Genomic DNA, 23,914 nt, shown 5'->3' with positions numbered 1-23,914 from the left:
AGTGTTTTGACAAACTCATGTTCGTGTAGATAATGGTTACAAGATAATATCTTTTTCTCTATGGACTTTAGCACTATATTAGCTTAATTATTCAGTTCATTGATGCTTTGAGTTACGAAACTTTATAGCATTAATCAGAAATGTTCATAAATAATAGAAGTGCTTACTCTCTATTCAAAGATAATAACTGAATATATATTTTACAAATAGTATTTTACATTGGAGCCATATACCTTGAATTATGACAAGAAATTGTACAATTATTACATTATGATTTACCAATTCCTGGACATATAAATGCTTTTTTAATTAGTTTTGTTGATGACAATTAAAACTTGAAGAACATGAAACAAGTTCTTTGTTTGTTAAATGGTTAAATTCGCAAATCATGATATAAGTAAACTCTAAATGTAAATATGTCGGTGCATATTTTCTTTGAAATTTACGGTAAATTGCATGTTAACATATTTACTCTTCTTTAACGTAAATATAACAAATGTCATGTGAGAAGTGAGGAAATATGAGTATGGGAAATGGACAACACTTTCTGGAAAAAGGAAACTAATGAATACTAATGAGTGTGTTTGTAAACATGATAAAAACATTCCTCGCGCAACAGTGATGTACATCTAAGAGGAAATTGTCGATGTTAGGGAAAACACGCTTAAATTTCTAGAACTTACATCTTATTCTGAATAGCAAACTTGTAATACCTCATGATTTTTACCATTACCTGGTCTGTCTGCCCAATAGTAATATACGTGTATTATAATAATTTTAGGGTAGTTCAATAAATCCATGAGAACATCAACATTTTCTTGACTGTACATGCGGTAACGCACTATCATGCTATTCTTATTATGACTAGTTGTAACCTTGTTTATGGGCGTCCTTTTACAAATAGACAAACATTCACCCACACATGCACCCTTAGGTATCATTAACTTGTACATTCAACAGCATTAGCGACTGAGGTGTCCCCAAAATATCCCCTATGGGGTTTTGATGCTGTGCTCAGGTGATATGTGAGATTTGATTATATGCTCTCCAGTGATGAGCTTGCATGCACTCAAGATGGGTGCTTGGAAATGGTATTGTATGTGACCGTTGCATGATATCCTGTGTGGTCGACCCAGTAGTGGACATTTTGAAGGCGTCCATCAGGCAGTAACACATGGTAATGTCCTTTTGTAATGTTCCCTTCCCGTGATTCTGTATGTCCAAAGTCGTTTCCATGGCGATCGTGGACTTTGTACGAGAACTGGTACTTTGCAGGCCACTGAACTGGCCACTGGAAAGCAATAAACAACAATTAGTACGATAATCACAGCAATGTGTCTCAAAATTATAGTACGCTAATTAATAATGATACATTTCCTCATCCATATTGGTAACCTTATGAATCTATTGTATTGGACGAACCACGTCCTAAACCACGTTTTAGGATGTAGCTCGTAATATTGGAGTAATTTTGAAACAATGATGAGGTTCTTAGTGAAGAGGAACTGACAGATCGAGGGGGTGGGAGTTAGGGATTTGGTTATCCTTTAACCCGCCATACCTATTCTTTGGGATGCTGCCGACGTCGTGGCACGATCAGACCCGCTCTACATTACTCATAACAAACCCTCTTCTAGCACTATCACACCAAGGAAAGATGAAAGACTGAAGACTGCTTTGACTTCTATGGTTGCTCTTAAGAAACTCAAATTTCGTAATCAGATCTTTATGCTTTTTCTTTCGTACCGATCTCCGTGTATTGCAATATGTGCTGCAATGTTCTTTCCGTAAAAAGACTACTCCTGTAGAAATATTCTACAGACAATAAACTAGTTCTCTTGGCACTTGTATTGTGATAATATATGCACCGAATACTGGATCTCCTCTGCAGGTCAAAGATTCAGTTTCTCAGCATCCTGGATCGTTTTATGGTCCTTGGTTCTAATCCTTCTTTGTGGCTCTTCTCTAATCTATTTCATCACTCATCCTTATCCTCACACAGCAGGCAAATGTTTGGGAGACATCCAATGAATGTCTATTGAATGTTCTTCGATATTCGTATGTTCGTCCAGAAGGCGCCCATTGGATACCCTTCATATCCCTCAAGGATGTTAGTGTTTCATTTTTGCTAAGTTTTGGGCGTGAATGCATGCCGAATACATATTCAGGACATTATCTATACATTTTCATTTCATTCAGATATGTGGTGGATACGAAAAATATATTATTTTATTGATTATAGTTTGACCTTATTTCGACATTTCACACATAATTTGAATATGTAAGAATATCAAACTGATTTGGGAGTATCAATAAATTTTTCTGAGTGTGTTGTAAGAGTATTGCATATAGTTTTTATAACACACAAAATGCGTGAAGGCACTTAAATATTTTTGGACTTCAAGTTTGATATTATTAGCTGACTGAATACATCTTTGTAGACGTAACTCGCTGAAAGGTCTTAGGATTCGAACCCCCCTGAATTACAACCAATCCCTTACTGCAAATTCTCATTACACACTGTAATTTCTCATTTCACACATATACGCAAATAACTTGTACGTAAAAATCGATTTAACTTGGATCTCTTGAAAATGAACTCGTTGCTAGAATATTGTAATTCAGCTGAATGGAAGTACGTACACTTGATCATTTTAAAATGAATTAATATTAATATTGTTTGAAATTACATATTGTCTTCTTCAGATTATAGAACTCATAATCAGATAGATCATATTATCAATGATAAAAGAAGGCATACTAGTATAATTGGTGTTCGTTCACATAGAGGTGCTGACTGTGCCAGTGACCATTATTTAGTAATTGCTAAATTAAGAGAAAGACTCTCAGTGATAAATCACAAGGAACAAGTTACATGGTACATAATATGAGTTGTCAATTGTTAAATTCTAAACATAGCCAAAATAATAACGTTGATATTAAAGAAATTTGTCCCGCACCGTAGCCGTGCGATCTTTGGGTCCGGCTACGGAACGGCCGCAGGTTCGAGTCTCCTAGGGAAAGGGTAACAACTTTTCGGAACTTTGAGGAAATTGTGGAGCTACGAATGAGTAGCGTAACCCTGTGATATGAAACCTACAACAACGACTGGGGGTTCGTCGTGCTGACCACACGTCACCCCTTAACTGGTTGGAAGGCAGTTGGCAGTGAGGCCAGCAGTCGGCAGGTAGCCCTTGCCCTCACAGGCTGTTGCGCCACGTGTTATTATTATTATTTTTAAAGAAATTTACCAGATCTGGATACGATGTGAACTAATATTGGATATCTGATACTGGACGTGTTTTTATATCCCTTTTAGACATCTTAAATATCGAGAAATATATATTTAAAATTAGATATCTATGGGTCTGAACCGGAGATTGTTGATAGCCTTACGATATCCTTTGTGCAGTATGGATATTCACGATCATAAAATTGACCTCTATTTCCTTGTAAAGAGGACATTTTTATCGAGATTCAACATAGTAATTGAATAGAATTTAATTTTCAAGCACAATAACTTGTGTGTAGTTCGGTGTATCAAGTTGTTTATTATGAAAGAAAGGAAAGAAAATTCAGGTGCTCTATATGAATTCCTGTACACGTTCTTCCTAAACCTTTCCCTTCCTTGCACATGCGAAGACTGGCGAAGTGATTTCCAATCCGGCATTGTCTGGCAAACATGATTCACAGAGGAAGTAGGTATGGTTCCCTCGGACGAAAACAGACGCAGGAAAGAGGGGGAGACTTCTCCAGAAAACGTGACGAGACTATTCCCTCACCTGCCGCGTCCGAAATTCCTGGCCAGAAGCTTCCACGGGGGTCAGATTTCGCTCTCTCATCCTGACAGGCATACGTTTATCGAGTGCGGCGTTGGTTCCCAAACCTGATATTTGGCAGCAGAGAAAGCCGCCGGTTCCGATTGCGATGCGAAACTTCTCTTTCGCCTTTAGAAAGTGCGTGGTTCGTGATTGTTCCCTGATTTTCCTTCCATTGACACTTTTGCCGGTGTGCACGATTCCGTGTTCATTCATGCATGTCTGTCTTTCTTCTGGCTGAATTTTCTTCTCTGTCAAGTATAGAGAAATGTACGTTCTGCACAATGTACAGTCACCGTGGATTGTATTACAAATTTCCATGGCAACTTGTACCACCGCCGTAGAAGCAGGCGACACAAATAAAATCTTTCAGGTAAGCGACTGTTTCAGGATATACGTGTCCCATCTTTTTTGCTGGTGACTGTACAAGGGTAGGGATAGTACCGAGGATGAGACAGGCCTCTGTAAAATCAATATATTTTATGCTCGAGAATTCCTTGGTATCATTTTTTTTTTAAAAAAATCTTTACTATGTGATTTTTTCACACAAATCTGATTATGATTATTTATGTACGTTTTCTGTTTCATTTCCGTCAAGAGGAGGTCATTTTAACTCTGGTTCGGAATGAACACAGCCGTCTAAACCAGTGGTTGGTTCTCAACCTTTTTTAGTCCGGGACCCAACTTAAAGGATATTACACTTCATGGGACCCATAAGCATGGATGCCGGCAGAGTACTTGTAGGTGTGTGCACTCAGTTTATAATCATATTTTTGCTAACATCGATTACTTTAAGAAACCCTCTTTTACACTTGCTTCAACAAATTACACACACTTCATGCTAGAAAAGTAAATATTTAATTTAAGACAAATTTACTCTATACTAAGATCTAACTAAACACACATGCTGAAATTGAGAGATATCGGTAAAAAGCAATAGATAGCGAATAACAGAAAAGTAGAGTTTAGACTACGTACAGCAGTGGTTGAACCTAAATGGTTAAAACAATATATCTTAGTAATTTAAATGTAATAGCTTTTTAATACACAGTAAATAAATTTTCTAGCCCGACTTCGCGAACCACCGAGCGCCCCCTCGGGACCCAGCAGTGGTTCGCGCCCCATAGGTTGAGAAATGATGGTCTAAACCTATATTCACTTCCTGCAAAGGTTGGACCTTTCAATGTGTTGTGTAGGTAATGTTTAGTGACCGGATTTTAAAGGGAATTCCATTTCTTTATTTTTCAACACGATCATACGAGATAACTACAGTGTTGATAAATTGTCTTCCAGCAAGATTACATGATTTTGACTTCCATTGTTTTTCCTTTTTCAGCCCACATTACCTTTTTTTATAAACATTTTCCTATTTGATCCCTTTATTGACAAGTTTTTCAGCCCACATTCCTTCAAAAACATTACCTTGGTCCCTTTATTGACAAGATATCACAAATTTTGTACGACTGTATTTTCCAGAAAAAAAACATTCATCAATTGTCTATTTGGTACAGCTTAGAGAATAGAAAGAACAAGCGCCTTCTACCATACCTTCCCTCCACGAGTGTTGGGATTGAAAACACAATATATAACATTCATATTTAAAAAGTGTATACACTAAATTTCTTGCATTTTTACTTTACCTTGTGAAGTAAAGTAAAATATGCAAGAAATGTAATGCATACCTTTTTATATATGAATGGTACATATTCTGTTTTCATATTAAATAATAAACTATACGACGCACGGTTTTAGAAGCGATATCGGGCGGAGCCACGCAGAGGGTGTGCGTGGCGACCAGCCAATGGCAGGAGTGCAACGTTGTACAGTTAGGAAACTGCGGCGCGCGATTTAAACGCCGTGTTCTGTATTTTTCTTGTGCGCAAGAAGTTTTCATAAAACTCGATACTTTAAGGTTCATCATAAGATGGGGAAAGACATTTTGAACCTGACTATTCAAGTCCAATGAATTTCCGTCGCCTACAACCGGAGTTATCGTTTCTCGAAGAAACACGGGAAACAACACGTCTCTACACTCACACACAATGACCCTTTTGTTTTCCTTCCGTGTTCCGTCTGTTGTTTTTTCGTTGCCACCCGTGTTGACCCCGATGAGTTGTGTCTTGGTAAAGCTATGGGTGTCAAATTCGGCTGAATATGCACAGTGACCTTTCATTGTCTTGTGTGTTCACAAACATTGCGAGTCTGGGTCAGTTTTGAGTTCAGCGTTTTCATAACAAGGGCGGTGTAAGATAATGTTACTCGTACGGCATGAAGAACAGTTGTGAGAGGATTCAATACAGCCCTTATTGATTTATTTATTTTACTTCGCTTTTTTTTTTGCCACTTTTGGCTAATTGGGGATGAATGATGATATGATGAAATTGATGAATGGACACTCACAAATATCCATGCCCAGGTCTGGATTCGAACCCGGGACCCCTGGCTTCATAGCGCGATGTGCAATAAGCCCTTATGCTCGATAGTTGTGCAATAGTGTGTGTGTTGCGTGCGTCTTATTTAATAATGTCGCGCCGGCGCCATTGTGGAGTGGTTAGCATATGGCTCTACGAGGCCAGGAGTCCCGGGTTCTAATCCTGGCCAGGACATGGATGTTTATGAACGTCCCTTCATCAATTTCATTATATCATCACTCATTCCCATCTTCGCAATTAGCCAAAAGTGACAGAAAAGGAAAGTAAAATAAAGCAATCAAATCAAATTAATAATGTCGCTCTCGAAAGCTAGTACGAGTACGTACCAGTACTATACTCGTATTACGTTCACAAGACAGAAATCTTAGTTTTAAAGCTTATTCTTACCTCAAGGAATTGGCGTCGGAAGAAGTGCGTGCTGAAACAGTGTTTTCTCAGAGTCGAGAACTTACGGCTAAAGCGTGTGATGTATGTGTGCGTACTGTGTTGCGCATTATAAAACAGAATAAAATATCTACCACAGAAATCGGCGAACCCCTATTCAAATCTCCTGGGAAACGTGCCAGAAAACAGAAACGAGAGCGACGATGATGACCTTGCAATTCCCCTACAAAAAATACGTACCTTCAAACTTCTTTCAGGTATGAGTTTCTCTTATATGCTGCAGTGATATGATATAATCCTGTGTAGAATTCTTCACTATATATTTCATTGTACTCAAATATCACGTGATTGCATTACACCCATAAAAAGCTGAATATTGGACACAGCGAATTAACTATGTTTCCCTTCCGCTAGCAGTTGGTTTGGCAGCAGCGCGACAGCACTGGCTGCGTATTGGCTGAACTCATGTTCCTTCTAAAAGCGTACGCCGTATAGTCCTTTCATGTCCTTTTTTTGGCAATAATTTACCCTTTTTTGGTCCTTTTTAGAGTAAAATTTATCCCTTTAAAATCCGGTATCTAGTAATGTTGTTTTAAGCGTTCTTGTAGAATGTTCCAATCTTATTTTCGTTATAGGTGTAGTATGTCTCCACATTTTTTCTCGATACGTCATTGTGAACCACGGTAGGTTAGGTTAGGTTAAGTTAGGTAAGTAAAACATACACATCTTGTTTTTTTGTATGTTTCTCTTACCTAACCTTACGTAACCTAACCTAACCTTACCTAACGTGGTTAACAAGAAAGTAAAATGGAGAAAATATACATAATTAAAGAACTTGAAACATACATACATATAACACCTACATTCTTCCAATGTGGAGACATACTACACTTCTACCCTTATTCTCCTCAGAGAAACTTTTAACTCCCTAACGGTTTATCATTCACGTTAGATGATGACAGTGTTTTAACAAATATTTTTATCTTTTTGAGGAAGTTTTTAGCGTCTCCTTACCCTTTTAATGTGTTGTGTACAGGCCCTTTACAACCTTGTATTTTTAATCTTTCCCAAAGGGCTCTTTACACCTCTTTTTTAACTTTTAGGTTAAGGATTTTAGATGAGGATTTTTCCTCGACTACTTTGTAGGGTGCAAAATGACTATAGCTATGTACCGAGGCACCCAAAAATTGTAACCGATTCATTCATTTAGTTTGAGTGAAATAACTATAACTTAGTTACTTTTAAGAAGAGAAGTAACTTACCTACACTGAAGTTTCTTTACACATAAGGCACGACTGTTGCTTCTGAAACCCAGGCAACAAAATTATCCTCATGTAATTGTTGTCAGGGTTTACGATTATTATCCGCCAAGACAATGATGGGAAACAGTTGTAAAAAAATAACAAAGGGGAAATGTTCAGCATTGTTTCCTATTGCAAGGTATGGTACAATTTTAATTATATGTTTCATCCACGTGAAACCTTGTCAACTTCTTAAATAATAATCTTACGCCTTATTCAAGAGTTGGGCAATCGTCAGCTGCATGATTTATTGCACACTTTCATTTTCCGGGTGTGCATGACAATTTGAATTTTTCTTTCGTTCTTTTACATTCAGCCGAAGTAATGTATTTCGGCATTGCATTCACTCCCGTCCGTGTTCACATTTTACTTTTTTTGGCAATAATATATTCCTTAGCTGAGCTTTGTTGTTAACAATAATAATAATAATAATAATGGTGATTTTTTGTCATCCAAACCATTATCCAACTATACCATTAAGGATGGCCACAAATTCCGGATAACGGATATCTGGATTTCAAATTCTCCAGTATTCGTTTCGAATGCAACGGATAATCCAGATATACGAACAATTTGAATATCCGGATAGTGCAGATATTATGAAGGATTTGTAGAAAATCTGTACAGTGAAATATGAATATGACAAATTAAAAATACGTGTACAGCCCGTAGAACTGCCCGGATAATGCACACATTCGGATATCCGTGAATTTCGGTTAATCCAAATATCCGTTGTCTGTATATCAAAATATCCGATATCCGTATAAAATTTTATCATCAACGCTAGTAACCTAGAGAAGTAAGTGTGCTACGCAGAAAATATAGTAAGTGTATAGTACGTTATACATGACCATAACAGCAGTGCCATGTACCCGAAATCGTGTTTTCTGATGTAAGGTACTCACGATACTTTTCATGATTGATATATTCAAAATTTTGAAATATAAAATTAAAACAATAATTAGTACCATTTTACATTTTATACATATTTTCTTCAATATTAACATTACCAAAACTTCAAACTTGTAAATAGTTATATTAATAAGAAAATAATATTTTCATTCACGAAGAAGTTGAAGAAAATATTAGACATTATTCTGCTTAAATGAAACTTGTATGTTTAAAATAGTTTCTACCTTGAGAACGGTAATTTATTACAACCTAGAGTTCACGAGTTGTATCTTCGCGGGTGGCCTTAACTACTCCGCACAGAGAGAGCGAGTGAGGGTGTGGGTGTGTGTGTTTGTGAGAGAGAGAGTGAAAGGGAGAGAGAGATTTCCCTAGTTTTCACCTATTCGCCGTTTGTGTGGTCGACAGCTCTTGCGAGAGGAGAATGACGAGCTGTGGTTAACGCAACCCGTAGATTTTCCTCTTGCTACTGGCTAACTGGGCTTGGTCAGGGTACACCCGCAAAGTTACAACTGCTCAACTCTAGTTTTAAGGTTTGTTGTGTTCAGTACGTAAGTTTAGGCAAAGAAAAAACACAATGCGTACATCATCGTCCACAAGGTCAAAGATCCCATATAGTACAGATGACAGTAATGAAACAAGGTCGTGTCGTACGTGGCGCTTCGGTCGTTCAAGTATACAAGTGAACAATGCGGTATATACTACCTTTGAAGGTAGATAATTGTTTGGAGACCTTGACACTGTTTTGTTGAGGTAAATGGAGCTTGATATGCAGATTTGATGACATTTTCAATCAACGTATCAATAGTGTAATGTTATTTGATTTTTTAAAACTTAAGCGTGACACCTCGATTATTTACTGGGTGTGTTTCGATACACAACATGTTTTAGATTATTTAACAGGTGGGATAACAACTTGACTGTTGATTGGGTGTAGAGTATCAGTGTAAAAATGGAGAACCACAAATTATACGTAGGTGCGTAGAAAAGAGCCAAAAATGTGTATATTCGCACCAATGGCGGCGATTGTCTGTCAAATCTGGAAGGGGGAGGGGGCAATGACAGTTTACTTTCTCTTGATAGACAAGGCTTAGCATTAAGAGGCCATATTGTGGAGCAAAAAGTGAGGATGGGGGCATCTGTTCCCCACCCCTTGTCCCCTAATCGCCGCCACTGGCGCACTCTCAAATTGACTAATTAGACTAATATGTACCGTTGGTTTAGAGGAAGAGTATTTGCATTTGACGGGAAAGATAGTAGGTTCAAATCTCCAAACTTTTTCATAACATACTGTGTTGAGTGACATGTTTGTCTGATCCCCTGGGAAATATCTTCAACTTGTCTAGAATTCAAGATGTGAAAGGTAAGGTTAAAATGCCACCATTTCTGAAATTTATTTGGATCGCAATCAAAAATGAGATAGATATTACCTGAAATGAGCAGAGTCAACATAGCAAATTTTGAAGTGGATAGTTTCAAAAATTGAATGTAGCAGGAATTTTGTGAATGTGGTTATTGTTAGACCAACACTTCCAGCTGAAATCTGAGAAATATTTTAAATGTTCACTGAGAAGCATAAAACAACAAAGAAACTTTAATGGAGAATACCTAAAATACACATTATGACATGTAGCTTATTCATAAGAACATAGATGAATGGGGAAAAAATGTGTCTTACAATGTGCCAATGTACTTAGTCTGATTAATTTTGGCTCAGCCAAAAAAATTAAACTAGTTAAACAAAAGGAGCGTGCAACGAATTAAGTTTTGCAGGATTCTAGTTCATTTTCTATTAGATAATTACCACAATAAGTTCTCATAAAAATTAAGATGTGTAATCACCTAAAACACTATAACAGGAGAAGACATTTCTTTCGTTAATTAAGGAAAAAAGACTGGGCCACTGAGCCATCAAGGTGGTTTTACGAATTTGCATTCATACCGGGAGTTAACATTCTTGACACTATTGACCTGAACTTTGTAGAGACGAACGATGTGGTTTCAGCAGAATGGTGGCGATGACTTTCAAGCCTTGTCGTAAGAACGCTGGGATCAGCGGTGATTTAAAGTGCGGTTGGGGTAGCAACGGGGTAACAGGTTTCCTTCTTTAGGAGATTATAAATCACCGTTGCCAATGCTCACACCTATATTTAAGGTCAATTGCATCGGAGGGAAAATAGATGAAATTCTGTAACTGAACTGAATTAACATGTAACAGGACAACATGATTGTGCGAATCCATATGACTTGGTTTGATGACTTCGTACGTTGGAAGAGAATGTTCAACATTCAGCAAGTACGGTTTCAATATAAGGTAATTCTGCTCATACTGTGGACCTGCTGGGAAACCTGATGTTGTTCTTGATTGGTTATTGTTCTAAGTTCACTTTATGCACAGTAAGGCTAATCGGGACTGGACCTACAGTTTAAAGTGGGATCCGAACCACTATGTTCCTCCACCGTGTATCGAACCCGGGACCCCTTGATTACAAGGCGATGAAGCTACCACTGTACCATCAGGGTAGGCCCTATGAACCTGATGGTAAGAGACCTGTGGGAAGGCCAAGACGAGGATGAAGAGATTCCGTTGAGATGGATCTAAATGAAATCTGCAAGGATGGAAAAGATTGCATTGATCTTACCCAGGATAGGGACATATAGAAGGCTTGTGTTGCTGCAGTCATAAATCTTGGGTTTAAGAAGGCTAGAGAGTTAGTTAGCTGTGCACCATGCTAGAATTTGTGAACCTCGAGACTTCGCTGGGGAAAACCAACCATTTCCATGAGAAATGATGTTCTGAACATCGACATAGTCGAACCTATTCTTTTCTTTATTTACAATATATTCCTTCATCACATGTCACCTTGTTCTTTTCTTTCTGGCAGTCTGATATCACGTACTTCGATGTGAATAATACTAGAGCTTTGGAATATGGAATTGGAACTTCTCTCCACTTAAGATCCACTTGATGTAACCTGAGTTCACTGATTCACACCCTTATCACGCCGTACTTACGCGTACCATCCACCACGCCAAATTTGCAGTCTGTTAATATATGAAAGTGAAAGTTAGCTATGCTTAACCTTCTCGGATGTCAGGGCAAATCGGTAGAACATTGACCAGCAAAACGTGCAACCCTGCAGTACTGATTACCCAAAATCATTCCAAGTTCACACAAAACAAACGTATTGAATATTCTATGTTTGTTACTCTTCATATTCACCTTCACACACTACATTTGTAACGCTTGTCATCAATGAATATTGGGTACAGCCTAAGATATAGGCAGCCAGAGCGATGGGATTACATGACCTCCAATATGGTTAAAATGGAGATTGTGTAGATCCTTAGTTCTAGACATTCTACGTACTCTATATACGTATGTGCCTTCATGCCACTGTGAAAGTTTACTTTAGGCTTTCCTGTCGTCGCAACCCACCACCACCACAAACACATATAATGAGCTTGGAGTGAATGTTTGTATTTATTGAATAGCTTCTTTATGCACGATGAAAAGAGAAAAAATAATGTTTGATAAAGAATAATATACTATCTATATATAACCCCAAAACTTTATATTTATCGATTATTACAAAGAAAGTAACAACCTGCTTGGTATTCACAGCATGCAGCACTTGCGAAACGAGTATAGACTTTTTGCAATAAATTTGAGCTTGAGTTTTCTTGGTACGAAATTATTTTATACTCAAAGTATGACAATCTTTTACTTGGATACAATATTTGGTAGCTTAGTTACATTACTAAAAATTTAAGAAAACAGGCATAACTTCGCAACTTCTAGTACAAATTAGATTACTTAATTGTGGCATTTATTACATGGGTTTAGTGCTGAGATCTCTACTTAGAATCACTTCTATCTGATGCATTCATTATGTCTGCGTTGATTTAGTTGCAGTAATACACAAAACGTTAATTTATTTTTAAGTGAAAAACATTTATAAAGTGTTTAACTTACTTTTTGAAAGAAATAAAGTAGACGTTAAGAACAACAATCGTCCTGTCCCAGTCACTTGTCACAAGAGAATGTTCTCACTGTGCAACAATGAAACAAAGGCAGTTTTCGTGCATTGCATGCATCTACCGTTGTGACTTGACACTGTTGGTGCGATATGATTCCAGTGAAAATGGCCTGAAAACGAATGTCACGTCTCGTTATTTCCGAGAAAGTCTGAAGAGCCTGATTTCCTAAACACATCCTTCCTTCCTCTGCACGCACGTGTATCCCTCTTTTATATTATTATACTTCAACTAGAAATTGCTATGTACTACAACTACATAAAGAATTGTCGTTAAATGTATATTTTTAAAAAATCCGCTAAAAATACCTATTTAAATGTATTAGTACCACTTAGGTAATGCATATGAATTTGTTCTCTAATTCAGTGATTCCCAAACTTTTTAGTTTCACGGCGTCCTTAGTGTTTCAAGATCTTTCCGCGGCGCCCAAGTCAGAATGTAGGCCTATCTAACACTTGTAACGCTCATTTAGTGTGGTTTGGTTGCTTGCCTTAAGTTAAAAAATAAGCACATATTTCAAAATCAGAAACATTTTACATGTAAAAAGTACTAAAACTATGTGTAGACTAACAAGTAAGTGTCATTTCAGTGAAAATATTGGAACATTTCTCGGCGCCCCTGTAAGCCAGCCACGGCGCCCCTGGACGCCGCGGTGCACACTTTGGGTCCCACTGCTTTAATTCATATTGTTATTCTACTTGGATATATAGAAAGTGAATATTTCTTATGTAAAATGCACATACTAATTTGAATCACAAGTTTTGAAAAATGATATCTTGCATTCCCCTGACTATCATTTCACATCAATTGTGTTTTGCTTTTCTAATAAGCTATTATGAATAAATTATATTCTGATTGTACAAATTAATATAAGAAGGCCATCAGAAAGAATATGTATATTGTAGGTACCACGGATACAAAATAATAATGGAATTCCATTAAATTATGCAGATTATTGTCGTAATCGTTCAATGATCTAATTAATTATTAATATAACTGGAATATTAGGCTAAACATAAACACATTAAGTTTGAACCCAGTAGTGCAATTTACAGCTTGACACTGAACGTCTGGCTGAAAAGAGTGATGGCATGAAAATGTACAACATGATGATGGCAAGCCGATTTTATTATGGGAAAGAGATAATACGTACATTGAAACTTAATCTGCGAATTATGTACAATCATGGACGTTTCTGGTTTGTAACGATCCCATTGACTTCTCATGGGACTATTTCAACCCAGAACTGTTCGTGACTGTACGTGTGTTTCCAAAATTGCATAATGTTCACAAAAAACAAGCTTAATATTAATGGTTCGTACACAATCCAAATTGAATTAATGGCTTGATTTATTTTTCTTCGCTTTCTGCCACTGTTACCTAATCGCGTAGATGAGGATGAATGATGATAAGTTGAAATTGATGAAGGGACTAACACGTACAGTACAAAACACAAGCACCACAGAGTATATTATCTTGGCTTGCAAGTTCAGGCGCCAGAGCGTCGTTAGTCTACCAAATACAAAATTCAACTTGAATACAATTTCTAAGCTGGAGGGAGCATGTATGGGTTGACCTTTTGAAAGACATCAAAATGTCATCCTCTCTTTCACGTAGTACTACATGCCGGTAACTACAGTGCTCACTATCCCTTTTAAGCCTCAGCTTTAAACCTACTAGTAGGTGTGAAGATTCAGATTTATCCGCAGATGAATGTATAGTTAAAGTTGTTGATAAACAGTCGATGTTAGTGATAATTTTAAAAATTGAGCGAGGAAGTTTCTAACGTACATTTTTTTTCATGTTAGGGACCTGTTCCCAATTTTGTATTAGTTAAGAGACTCATCCCCCCCCCCCATAATTAAAAATTGGCCCTTCTTGTACCTTCACAACAGACAAGAAATGTTAAATAAATGAACATTTACCGCAAATTGATTTCTTAATTTATTTTTAAATTTAACGTCGCTTTTCTGCCACTTTTGGCTAATCGGGAAGATGAGGATGAGTGATGATATGATGAAATTGATGAAAGGACACTCATAGAAATGACCCATGCCCAGACCGGACTTCGAAGCCTGGATCTCTGGCCTAGTAGCGCATTTACAGAAAATTGCCTTTCTGCATGTGAAGTAAGTATAACCTACAATGTACCCAATATAGAAAAAAAAATACTTTTTTGCACTGGTTCAGATACTTTATCCGTTTCATGTTGACGACATTTATGCTTTGATAGTGTTTTTTTTTAACATTTCCATAGAATATTTACCATGTATACATAGATATCTGAAAGGAATAATTCCAGATTTATGAAACTTATGGGAAAATACCCACCAGAATATTTCTACAAATAAAATCATATTTTCCTTCATTTTAAATTCAGGGTAAATAAGTTTCACCTGTACGATAGTGTTTTTTTTCAATATATCCAAAATCACATATAATTATGTTATTGCAGTGCAAATGTGTAATCCGAGAGTGTAAATATAAGATTCATAGAAAGGTGGTGGAAAAGTATTTTTTGTCTGTTATGTAAATAATTTCCTATTAAATTTTAAGGTAAATATTCATAAATCCATATAAAGAACTTGCATTATACGTAGATGAAAATCACTTTAAAATTTTTGTGAAGGTATTTATATATTGGCACTCCGGATTGTACAGAATTCATATGTGCATGTGATCTGCTATTAAAACCAAACCGTTTGGAGGATTAGCATTGACATAAAATAGGCTGTCAAGATTGACGAATTACAAACATTATATATATATAATATTTTTTCACTTGCGAGCAAAGTAAAAGTAAATGCAACAATAAAAGTAATTTCTCTGGAAGATATTCCTTTCTTGCTCATTTCTGCAGATTGAATTATCTTCCTCCTGTGATAATATATTCTAATTACTAAAAAGTCCTCCCCTATGGCGCAGAGGTACCGTCGTCGCCTTTTAATCAAGGGGTCCCAGGTTCGATTCCCGATGGAGAAGCATCATGGTTCGGATCCCACTTTAAGCTGTATGTCTAGTCCCGATTAGCCTTACTGTGCATAAAGTGGACTTAAAACACCAACTCAATCAATCAATCAATACTAAAAGGGATAAATTCTTTGGGGAAGGAGAGCTTACCAATTTATGATGTTTATAGTATTAATGAATAATTACGATATTAATTTTCTCTGCCAATAATGAAACTCATTATGTCCTAAATACATACTTACATAGAGTGGAAATAAATCGAACATGAGATATTCTTACTCGTTACTGTGCGAAACATATCGTTAGAATTAAGAAAGGATACAGTGAACCTTATGCATTTTTAAGACATTGTTTTCCAGTACACCTTACTCCCTGAGTGGGTTATTTCATGCCATCATTATAAATGTAACGCCCTTGTCGGAATTATAATATCCGCAACTTTACGAGCTCTCCCACATTCTCTGTGTTGTAACAGAGAAAGTGTCGACCTTGCTTCAAGTTCTCACAGTCAAGATCGTATTCTACATTTCCCCCTACACTACTTTTCCCGTTTTAAATTGATGCATAATACTTAATCACCTAGCAAGTGAAATTTCTGTCTTCCAAGATTTTGTGTAGGTACTTGTTTCGTTGTAAACGGTTTCAGAGAAATGCGTTTACACAATAGAATTAAAATATAAACTTTGTTTACAATTTTACAAGAACCACGAAAGATTGTACCCCAACTGATAATATAACTGGAAAATCATTGATATGGAAAAATAGGAGGTGTTAATGTACTACAGAAACACTGATAGTAACTAATTTTGACCATGTAATTCTTTACATGGCTGTAACACTACTAATGTTCATAAATTGCTCATTTAATACAAAATAGATCAATGCATACAAACTCACGCAGTACGTAGATCAAATCTAATCTATTGATATTGTGTGGGTGTCTTCATGTTTTTTCCAAGAATTGTTTATTTCTCATTAGATGTAGATTTCAAATAAAAATACCCTACACAAGGAGCTCTGCTTATATATTTGTATATACAGAACAAAAATTAGGTTTTAAACAAAGAGGGTTATATGTTATTATTGTGCTCACTGCAGCATTCAAATTAACATATTTGTAATAGTATTAATATTAGAGAACATTCTTGCATAAGAATATCCGGTTTAAATTTTTTTATGAAATGGTAAATCATTATATTTACGAAGACAAAATTCTTGGAGAAGTCGGCTTGTAATCAAGGTGTCCCGGGTTCGATACCTGAACTATAGGTCCAGTCCAGATTATCCTTTCAGTGCATAAAGTGGACTTAAAACCAAAAAGATCAACTCAACCTAAAATACATGGAAAAGTTGCGATTTTCTTAATTTTTCTCAGATTGGTAAATGACAATCAAGAATCACTCTCTTTTTCCTTTTATTAATATTTTCTATAAATAATCCCTTACTCTCAAGTGCAAGAGCTAATCAGTACAGTTGGATATACGTATGTGTTGTATTGCACTAAAAAGGGTAACATTAATATTGTAGTAGAAAGTATAGAAATCCTCATGTTCTCAGGTTTTCATGCTTTACAATATTGCATTTTTGTTATTTCGCTACACTTTGCAGGTTTTAAAATTTAATAGCAAAGATAAGAATAGTTGTAAGTGATCCGAATGAGGAAATCTTAAACATGGGCGTCTTACAAATGCACAAAATAAATAACATTCTGGTTTTATCAAGATTTCCCTTCCAATGAGATCGTTTTAATCTTCTTCTGGAAATAACAAGAGTTACGTTTGTGTTAGAGAGGGTGCGAAATCCTTTAAAGAAGTAATTATAAAATTTATAAACTTAATTATGTTCATTTGATCATATTATATAAATATAGGCATTGTGAAGTAATCGTTTGCTCAACATCAGTTGGTTCCTCAAGCACCGACTTTACCTCAGTCGAACAAAATATAGATTCCGCCTCAATGGAGTAACAGATATTCGGTTGCAACTGTCAGAAATGCAACCAGATGCAACCATATTGTGCAAATTATAACAATACCATACATCTCATTAGAATTTATGTTCTATCGTCCATTTTCTGTAGGTACCAAGTGATATTTTGATTTTGCAACCCTGCAAATTGTTTTTAAGTACCACATCTATATGGCTAACATATTGTGGATTAACAATACCTGCATTGAATTCGTGTTATAAATTAAGAAAGACCGATAGTTCACAAAAGTCTTCCTTTCGGCGTTAAATTATATTTTCAACCAAACATATTTTATTTCTATGTCCTTACAACTGCAAACAGAAAATGTTAATCACTAGAAAAAGTGAAATATCAGATTAGAAGAAAACCTTCATTAGATGAATAGTTCTTCATTGATTGCGTTGCTGAAGGGTAGACGAGGCAAGAAAATACGTTTTCTACTACCTTTAGAAATTGTAGTAAATCAAGTAAACAATTGATTTCAGAGTATGAAACAAATGAAAGAAAGATTCACCTTTTTAAGCCCCACCACCCTAACGGAACACACAGGCAGACAGTTAGTGGAATCTGCTATTTTATGGGGAAAATATGAAGACAATGTATTTTGCACTGTAGCTACAGACATTGTTTGTTTTCGGAATGTAGTGTCAAAACTGAAATAATAATAAAAATAAAAAAGTCGAACATCAGGGAAGTTTTAGAATCCCTCTTGACAGAAAACAAAATTCTGGCTAGTAGCATTTCTGACGTATGCACCGCTTATGCTAGTATAGCCTATGCTGTAGTTGACCATACCTGTGACTGTGACGTCTTCATCAACTGAGACACTGGCGTATGCAGGATTTTATTTCGGGAGGGGCTGAAATTGTAAAGGCGGATAGTGCATAGTTGCTATCTATGTGGGCGGTATACACAATAAGATATTTCGTAAATGTATTACTTTCCACTTTCAAAAGTGGCAATCAGTGGTCATTTCAAGATCAGGGGTTACATTTACCTCTGTTTTTTTTTTCCTGAGTTCTTCACTGCTTTTATTTGTAACTGTTGATTTTCTCAAAATTTCGGAGGAGACTGTAGCCCTTTCAGTCCCCCTCTACGTACGCCGGTGAACTGAGAGGTCGTTTTCGAAGCTAAAATTGATCAAAACTTACTTCAAGAGCATAATGACAAGAGTGAGATTGAGTCGACTGGCGCTGTTGAGTATCTAAAGTGATCCGGCTTGAAACCTGGACTTGACCAAACTAGCAAAAGAATTTGCTTCCATCAAAAAACGCAGAGGACTGGTAATGGGCATTTTACAATATCGTAATTTTTATAGTAACAGTGTATTGTCATATCTAATTATAAAAAAAATGTTTACAGTTTGTATCTTGTCTTAACCTTTCGTACCAGTTTTTATATTGATTCAAATTACATGTATGCATTTTCATATTTGTATATGTCTAATATAAATGTAAGCGTAATTTAACATTTTAGAAAGAAAAGATAAACGAAAAAAACTAGTAGGGGCGGACAATTGAAAGTTGCGGGGGCAACAGAGCGTGTTAGTTACGCTACTGCTCTGAAGTAAATGTGGTGAAGTAAATTTAGAGACTTTGATCAGAAATTATTATAGCCACTAGATTCCTCCCATTTCATAAGGAATGTTTCATTCATTTATGTTTCATTTGAAAGGAAATCGGTGAAAATGTTTTAAGCTCATGATGTAAGGAATGTTAAAGCATTACTTGTGCTATAATTGTGCAGTAAATCTCTTGAAGTATAGTGTTAAGTATAGGCTGTAGTAGGAATAAAGTTGTAGATACATTTTGACTAAGATAACTCCTGTAAATTTAGAGACTTTGAGTTACAAATTTATGGATGGATACCTTTGAAGAATATTGAAAGGGAAATACAATAACACTTTACTTTGGATGATACATTTCTCCCAGAAATTGTTTTACCTCTTAATTTTTTCAGACATTTAAACAGCCTGAGAGCTTTATTTCTTAAATTTCATTTCTCCATGTTCCATTTTCTTGACACTTCATTTGTGTTAAATATTGTATATTTATTTCTTACATCAAAATTTATTAACTCCCTTACCTATTGAATCTCTAATTCACCTCCACTTCTTAGGATTCTTCTCTTTCTATCTTTCTCATTATTCTTCTTCGTCTCTCTGTCTTTCCCAACCTTACTAGTTATTATCTTCTCTTTCTGTTATATTCATATTTGTATATCCTGTTCTTCCTTTCAATTTGGTTTCCTGGCTTCCAAGGTGACGTAGTGGTGATGTCGTCGCCTTGCCATTAGGGTTTCGATACCCTGTGGAGGCACACAGTAATTCGGAACAACTTTACTCAGTAGGCCCTGTTCCGATTAGCCTATCTGTGCATAAAGTGGAATTAAAACAATAAAACTAATAATATATTGATTTAAATAGACCTAAAGTGAAAGGTATAGATTAACGGATATATAGTGGTCATATTTAAAATTGTAAAAAAATAATATCCGTAAATAGCCGGGTGTATTGATGACACTTTCAACTATGACAATTTCAAGAACACTGACTGTGTAGTTGTTATACGCGTATACAGCCATATGACGAGTAGGTATTATTAAAAATATATAGTGTGAAAAAGCTGATAAATAACATTCTCTAATATCTCTCTACATGTTGTACCCAACGTAATAAAGCTATTTCCTACTGATATCTGCAAATTTTTAGCCTAGAATGAACAATGTCCCTAACATTAAAGAGGAACATAAATTAAGAATATTTGAAAATAAAATCCTTAGAAAAATATTTGGACCTAACAGGGATGAGGTGAGTGGAGGTGGTTACGTAATTTAGAATTGGATTTTACTACTGACTATTCATGTTCAGATATTATTAGATTTATTAAATCAAGTAGACTGAGATGGGCAGGGCATGTGGCACGAATGGGAAGGGAAAGAAGAGTTTACAGAATTCTTGTTGGGAAATCTGACGGTAAGAGACCTGTACGAAGGCCAAGACGAAGATGAAAGGATAACGTTGAGATGGATCATCATCGGTAACGATGGAAAAGATTGGATTGATCTTGCCCAGGGTAGGGACAGATGGAAGGTTTGTGTTGCTGCAGCCATAAACCTTCGGGTCTAAGAATGCTGGAGAGTTAATAAGTTAGTGGGTTCAACAGAATAACATGTTGCGTACTGGGTTATATATTAACGATTGGTTGAAAATAAAGCCCAATAATTATTTGACTATATTTATAATCGAATGTTTTTGATTTTTCCTTTGTGATTGGCGAATCATATCGAGAAAGATTTTTTAAGAGTATTGCAGTAAACTTTCTTAAGACATTGACCTCTTTCAACAATGTTACAAGTATCTTCAAAGAAATTCTGTGAGGAGTTTCGTAACATTTTGTGATACGTTGCCTCACGGTTCAAGCTTTATGATCCTGGGGGTAATCGCCCCACTTGGATTGCCGTTTCGCATCAGTACCATCTCACAATCCAATCTCGAGCTGAAATTTCTCTCACAGAGTGTTAAGGGCTTTCTCTGACTTGTTATCTCACGGACCATTAACGAGCAATGAGTTTCAATGCCCCGGATCTTGCTTGACTTTGATCAATTCGCAATGCACGAGGAAGTACATTGTAAACTTTCAATTATGTTACAAATGCTATCTGAGCGTTTTCTCACCCCTTCGTTGATAACCGAGCACATCTTCCTCAGTATTTCCTTCGCCTGTCGTTCTTTGTGTGTGATTTGTCATTAAATGATATGCTTCTTCGATTGTATAATTCATAATCTTGGCGCCGACCTCCGTGACGAAGTGGTTAGCACAGCGCGCTAGGACGTTAGGGGTCCCGGATTCGAATCGCGGCCTTTGCATGTGTGTTCTGTGCGACTGTCCTTTCACCAATCTCATTATATCACCACTCATATCATCTTCGCAATTAACCAAAAGTGATAGAAAAGCGAAGTAAATACCAAATCAATAACAAATCACATTCTTCGTTAACTTTACGTCACTTTCAAGTGGTGAGAATCAATGCTGCAGGAACGTTTTTTGATTTGGAGGGTTACAGAGGTCAGCCTGCCCCATCCTCTTTTCCCCCTCTCTTTCTCTGTATGTATGTATGTATGTGTGTGTGTGTATATATATATATATATATATATATATATATATATATATATATATATATATATATATATATATATATAAATCCTTGAAATGCCAACTAAAAATGCATTATTGACAAATTAATTTGGATTTTTTTTATTTTATAAATTTTATGGTTATTTTCAAAATAGCTTTTAACAGGTTTTCAGAAAATCTGTACAGTTCCTGACGTGAAAGAGCTCCATACTCTGTCCCAGTAATCTCTGGAGCGAGCGAACGAAAACATGTCTGCGCAAGTAATGGCTCGAGAGGGCTCAACCAATGAACACGTGAGAGGCAATGGGTTTGCGTGGAGGGGGAAGAGCGACATTCGGCTACCTGCCGTTTGCAGAAGTGTGTAGTACTTCGCTCCACACACTTTCTTCCTCTCCTTCTCTACGGTTATGCGCGACCTTGCTCCAGATATTTTCGGGATAGAGCGTAGGCCTCATTTCATCATTTTGCACTCACACAGTTTTCATTCCCTTCTAAAGTTTCCAGTGAACACTGATCGAACTTTCTGAGTTTATCTACTGGAAAGGGGATTCTTTGAATGCGTCTCTCAAATGATTTGAGGCAGTGGATTACAATTCGGGTCACATGATTTTCGAAGTGCTGTATCACCTCCTAAAAACTTGCTCGGGTGCATTATACTTACCTCTATAACTTTCCTCTCATTCCTGCACCACTGGTGAAGATGAATGGTGAATCACAGATCAAACCCAATGACACATGTCTCAGGATTCGAACCTGACCTCGTAGCGCGTCAAGCTAAACACACTGTCACGGAAATTGGTTCGTTTGACCCTGATGCACAGGTGTCCACTTTTGAGAGAGAAAGGAACTATGAATATTTTTTATTCCACCTGATGCTTTCATTATTTCTGTGGAGCAATGCTTCTCAATCTTGCCCCCACTGCACCAAAAATTCATTGGTGGATACACTTTATACATGTCTGCTAATATAGCACAGAGAATGTTTCTACAAGCGCACATCGGTCCATATAGACTATTTAAATCGTACCAAATTTGCTTCTTTAAAATAATCATTTTCCATATCTACATTCAATCACCAGTCCTTGCAACCAAGTTTACATCATATTTTTCCAGCTTATCAGCTTTGTAGAGTCTAGAAATGCACACTAAACATACTAGCCTAGTGTAAAAATATTATTGATTTGCCATTGAAACTGCAGAAAGAGTATTTTGAGATTTGCACGGCATATCATCCTCTAATATAGTTGAAGATAACATTGTATGAACAAATAAATTGCTTAAATTGGGTAAGGAATTTTATGTGGTAACAACATAGCATAATGACCAGAATTAACTTTATATCAATTATAAATTATCATGATACAAGTCAGATATTAATTTTAAGTTATTAATTGAAATGAGTGTGTTTGAAAGTTTTTACTTTGCTGATACAACGTGATAATCTAGCTTTGCAATACTTTCGAAAACAATATCAAATTGCACAAACCAGCACTTTGCAAAAATGCATGAGGAGCGTTGAGAGCTAAGTACAATACCTTAAACATCGCAAGTGTTCTGCACCTGAGTACCTACAAAATTATTAACTGTTAAGTGAGTCGAATGACACCTCCCTTGACACATTTCTTAATTTAAAGTTAAATTTGGTAACGAACATATTTTGATGTGTTTGATGTATTCGAATGAACTCCCCGTAACGACTTTTCATTAATCACATTACTGTAATATTGAAAATAATGTTGTGGACAATTCATGTACTATTTGTAAAAGAATAGACGAGCAATCAATGGGACCAGAAAATAGAAAAGAATTGACATTTTTACATTGTTTTCTCTAATCTAAAATAATAATATGTTAGGAATTTAAATACGTAAAGAAATCTGCGATCATCTAGGCAACCATTCGAATACGATGGTCCGTACTAGAAAATGTTTCCTAGCTTGAAATTTTCAAAAATAAA

The 23,914-nt window shown here is 36.2% G+C and overlaps 1 protein-coding gene across 1 annotated transcript in view; it reads right to left on the bottom strand.

Annotated features, from left to right (window-relative positions):
• Positions 1 to 266: 266 nt before the first annotated feature.
• LOC145978574 (uncharacterized) overlaps positions 267 to 23,914 on the bottom strand; it is a 66,293-nt gene continuing 42,645 nt past the window's right edge. The window contains exon 3 of the mRNA XM_083111277.1: positions 267 to 1,291. Within this exon, the coding sequence (XP_082967403.1) occupies positions 1,070 to 1,291 (222 nt within the window). The 3' untranslated portion in view covers positions 267 to 1,069. The remainder of the gene's footprint in view (positions 1,292 to 23,914) is intronic.

The sequence above is a fragment of the Lepisma saccharinum genome, chromosome 25 (assembly GCF_977018435.1).
Source record: "Lepisma saccharinum chromosome 25, izLepSacc3.1, whole genome shotgun sequence".
NCBI lineage: Eukaryota > Metazoa > Arthropoda > Insecta > Zygentoma > Lepismatidae > Lepisma > Lepisma saccharinum.
The sequence above is the reverse complement of the archived record's forward strand: the minus strand, read 5'-3'. Positions and strand labels throughout refer to the sequence as shown.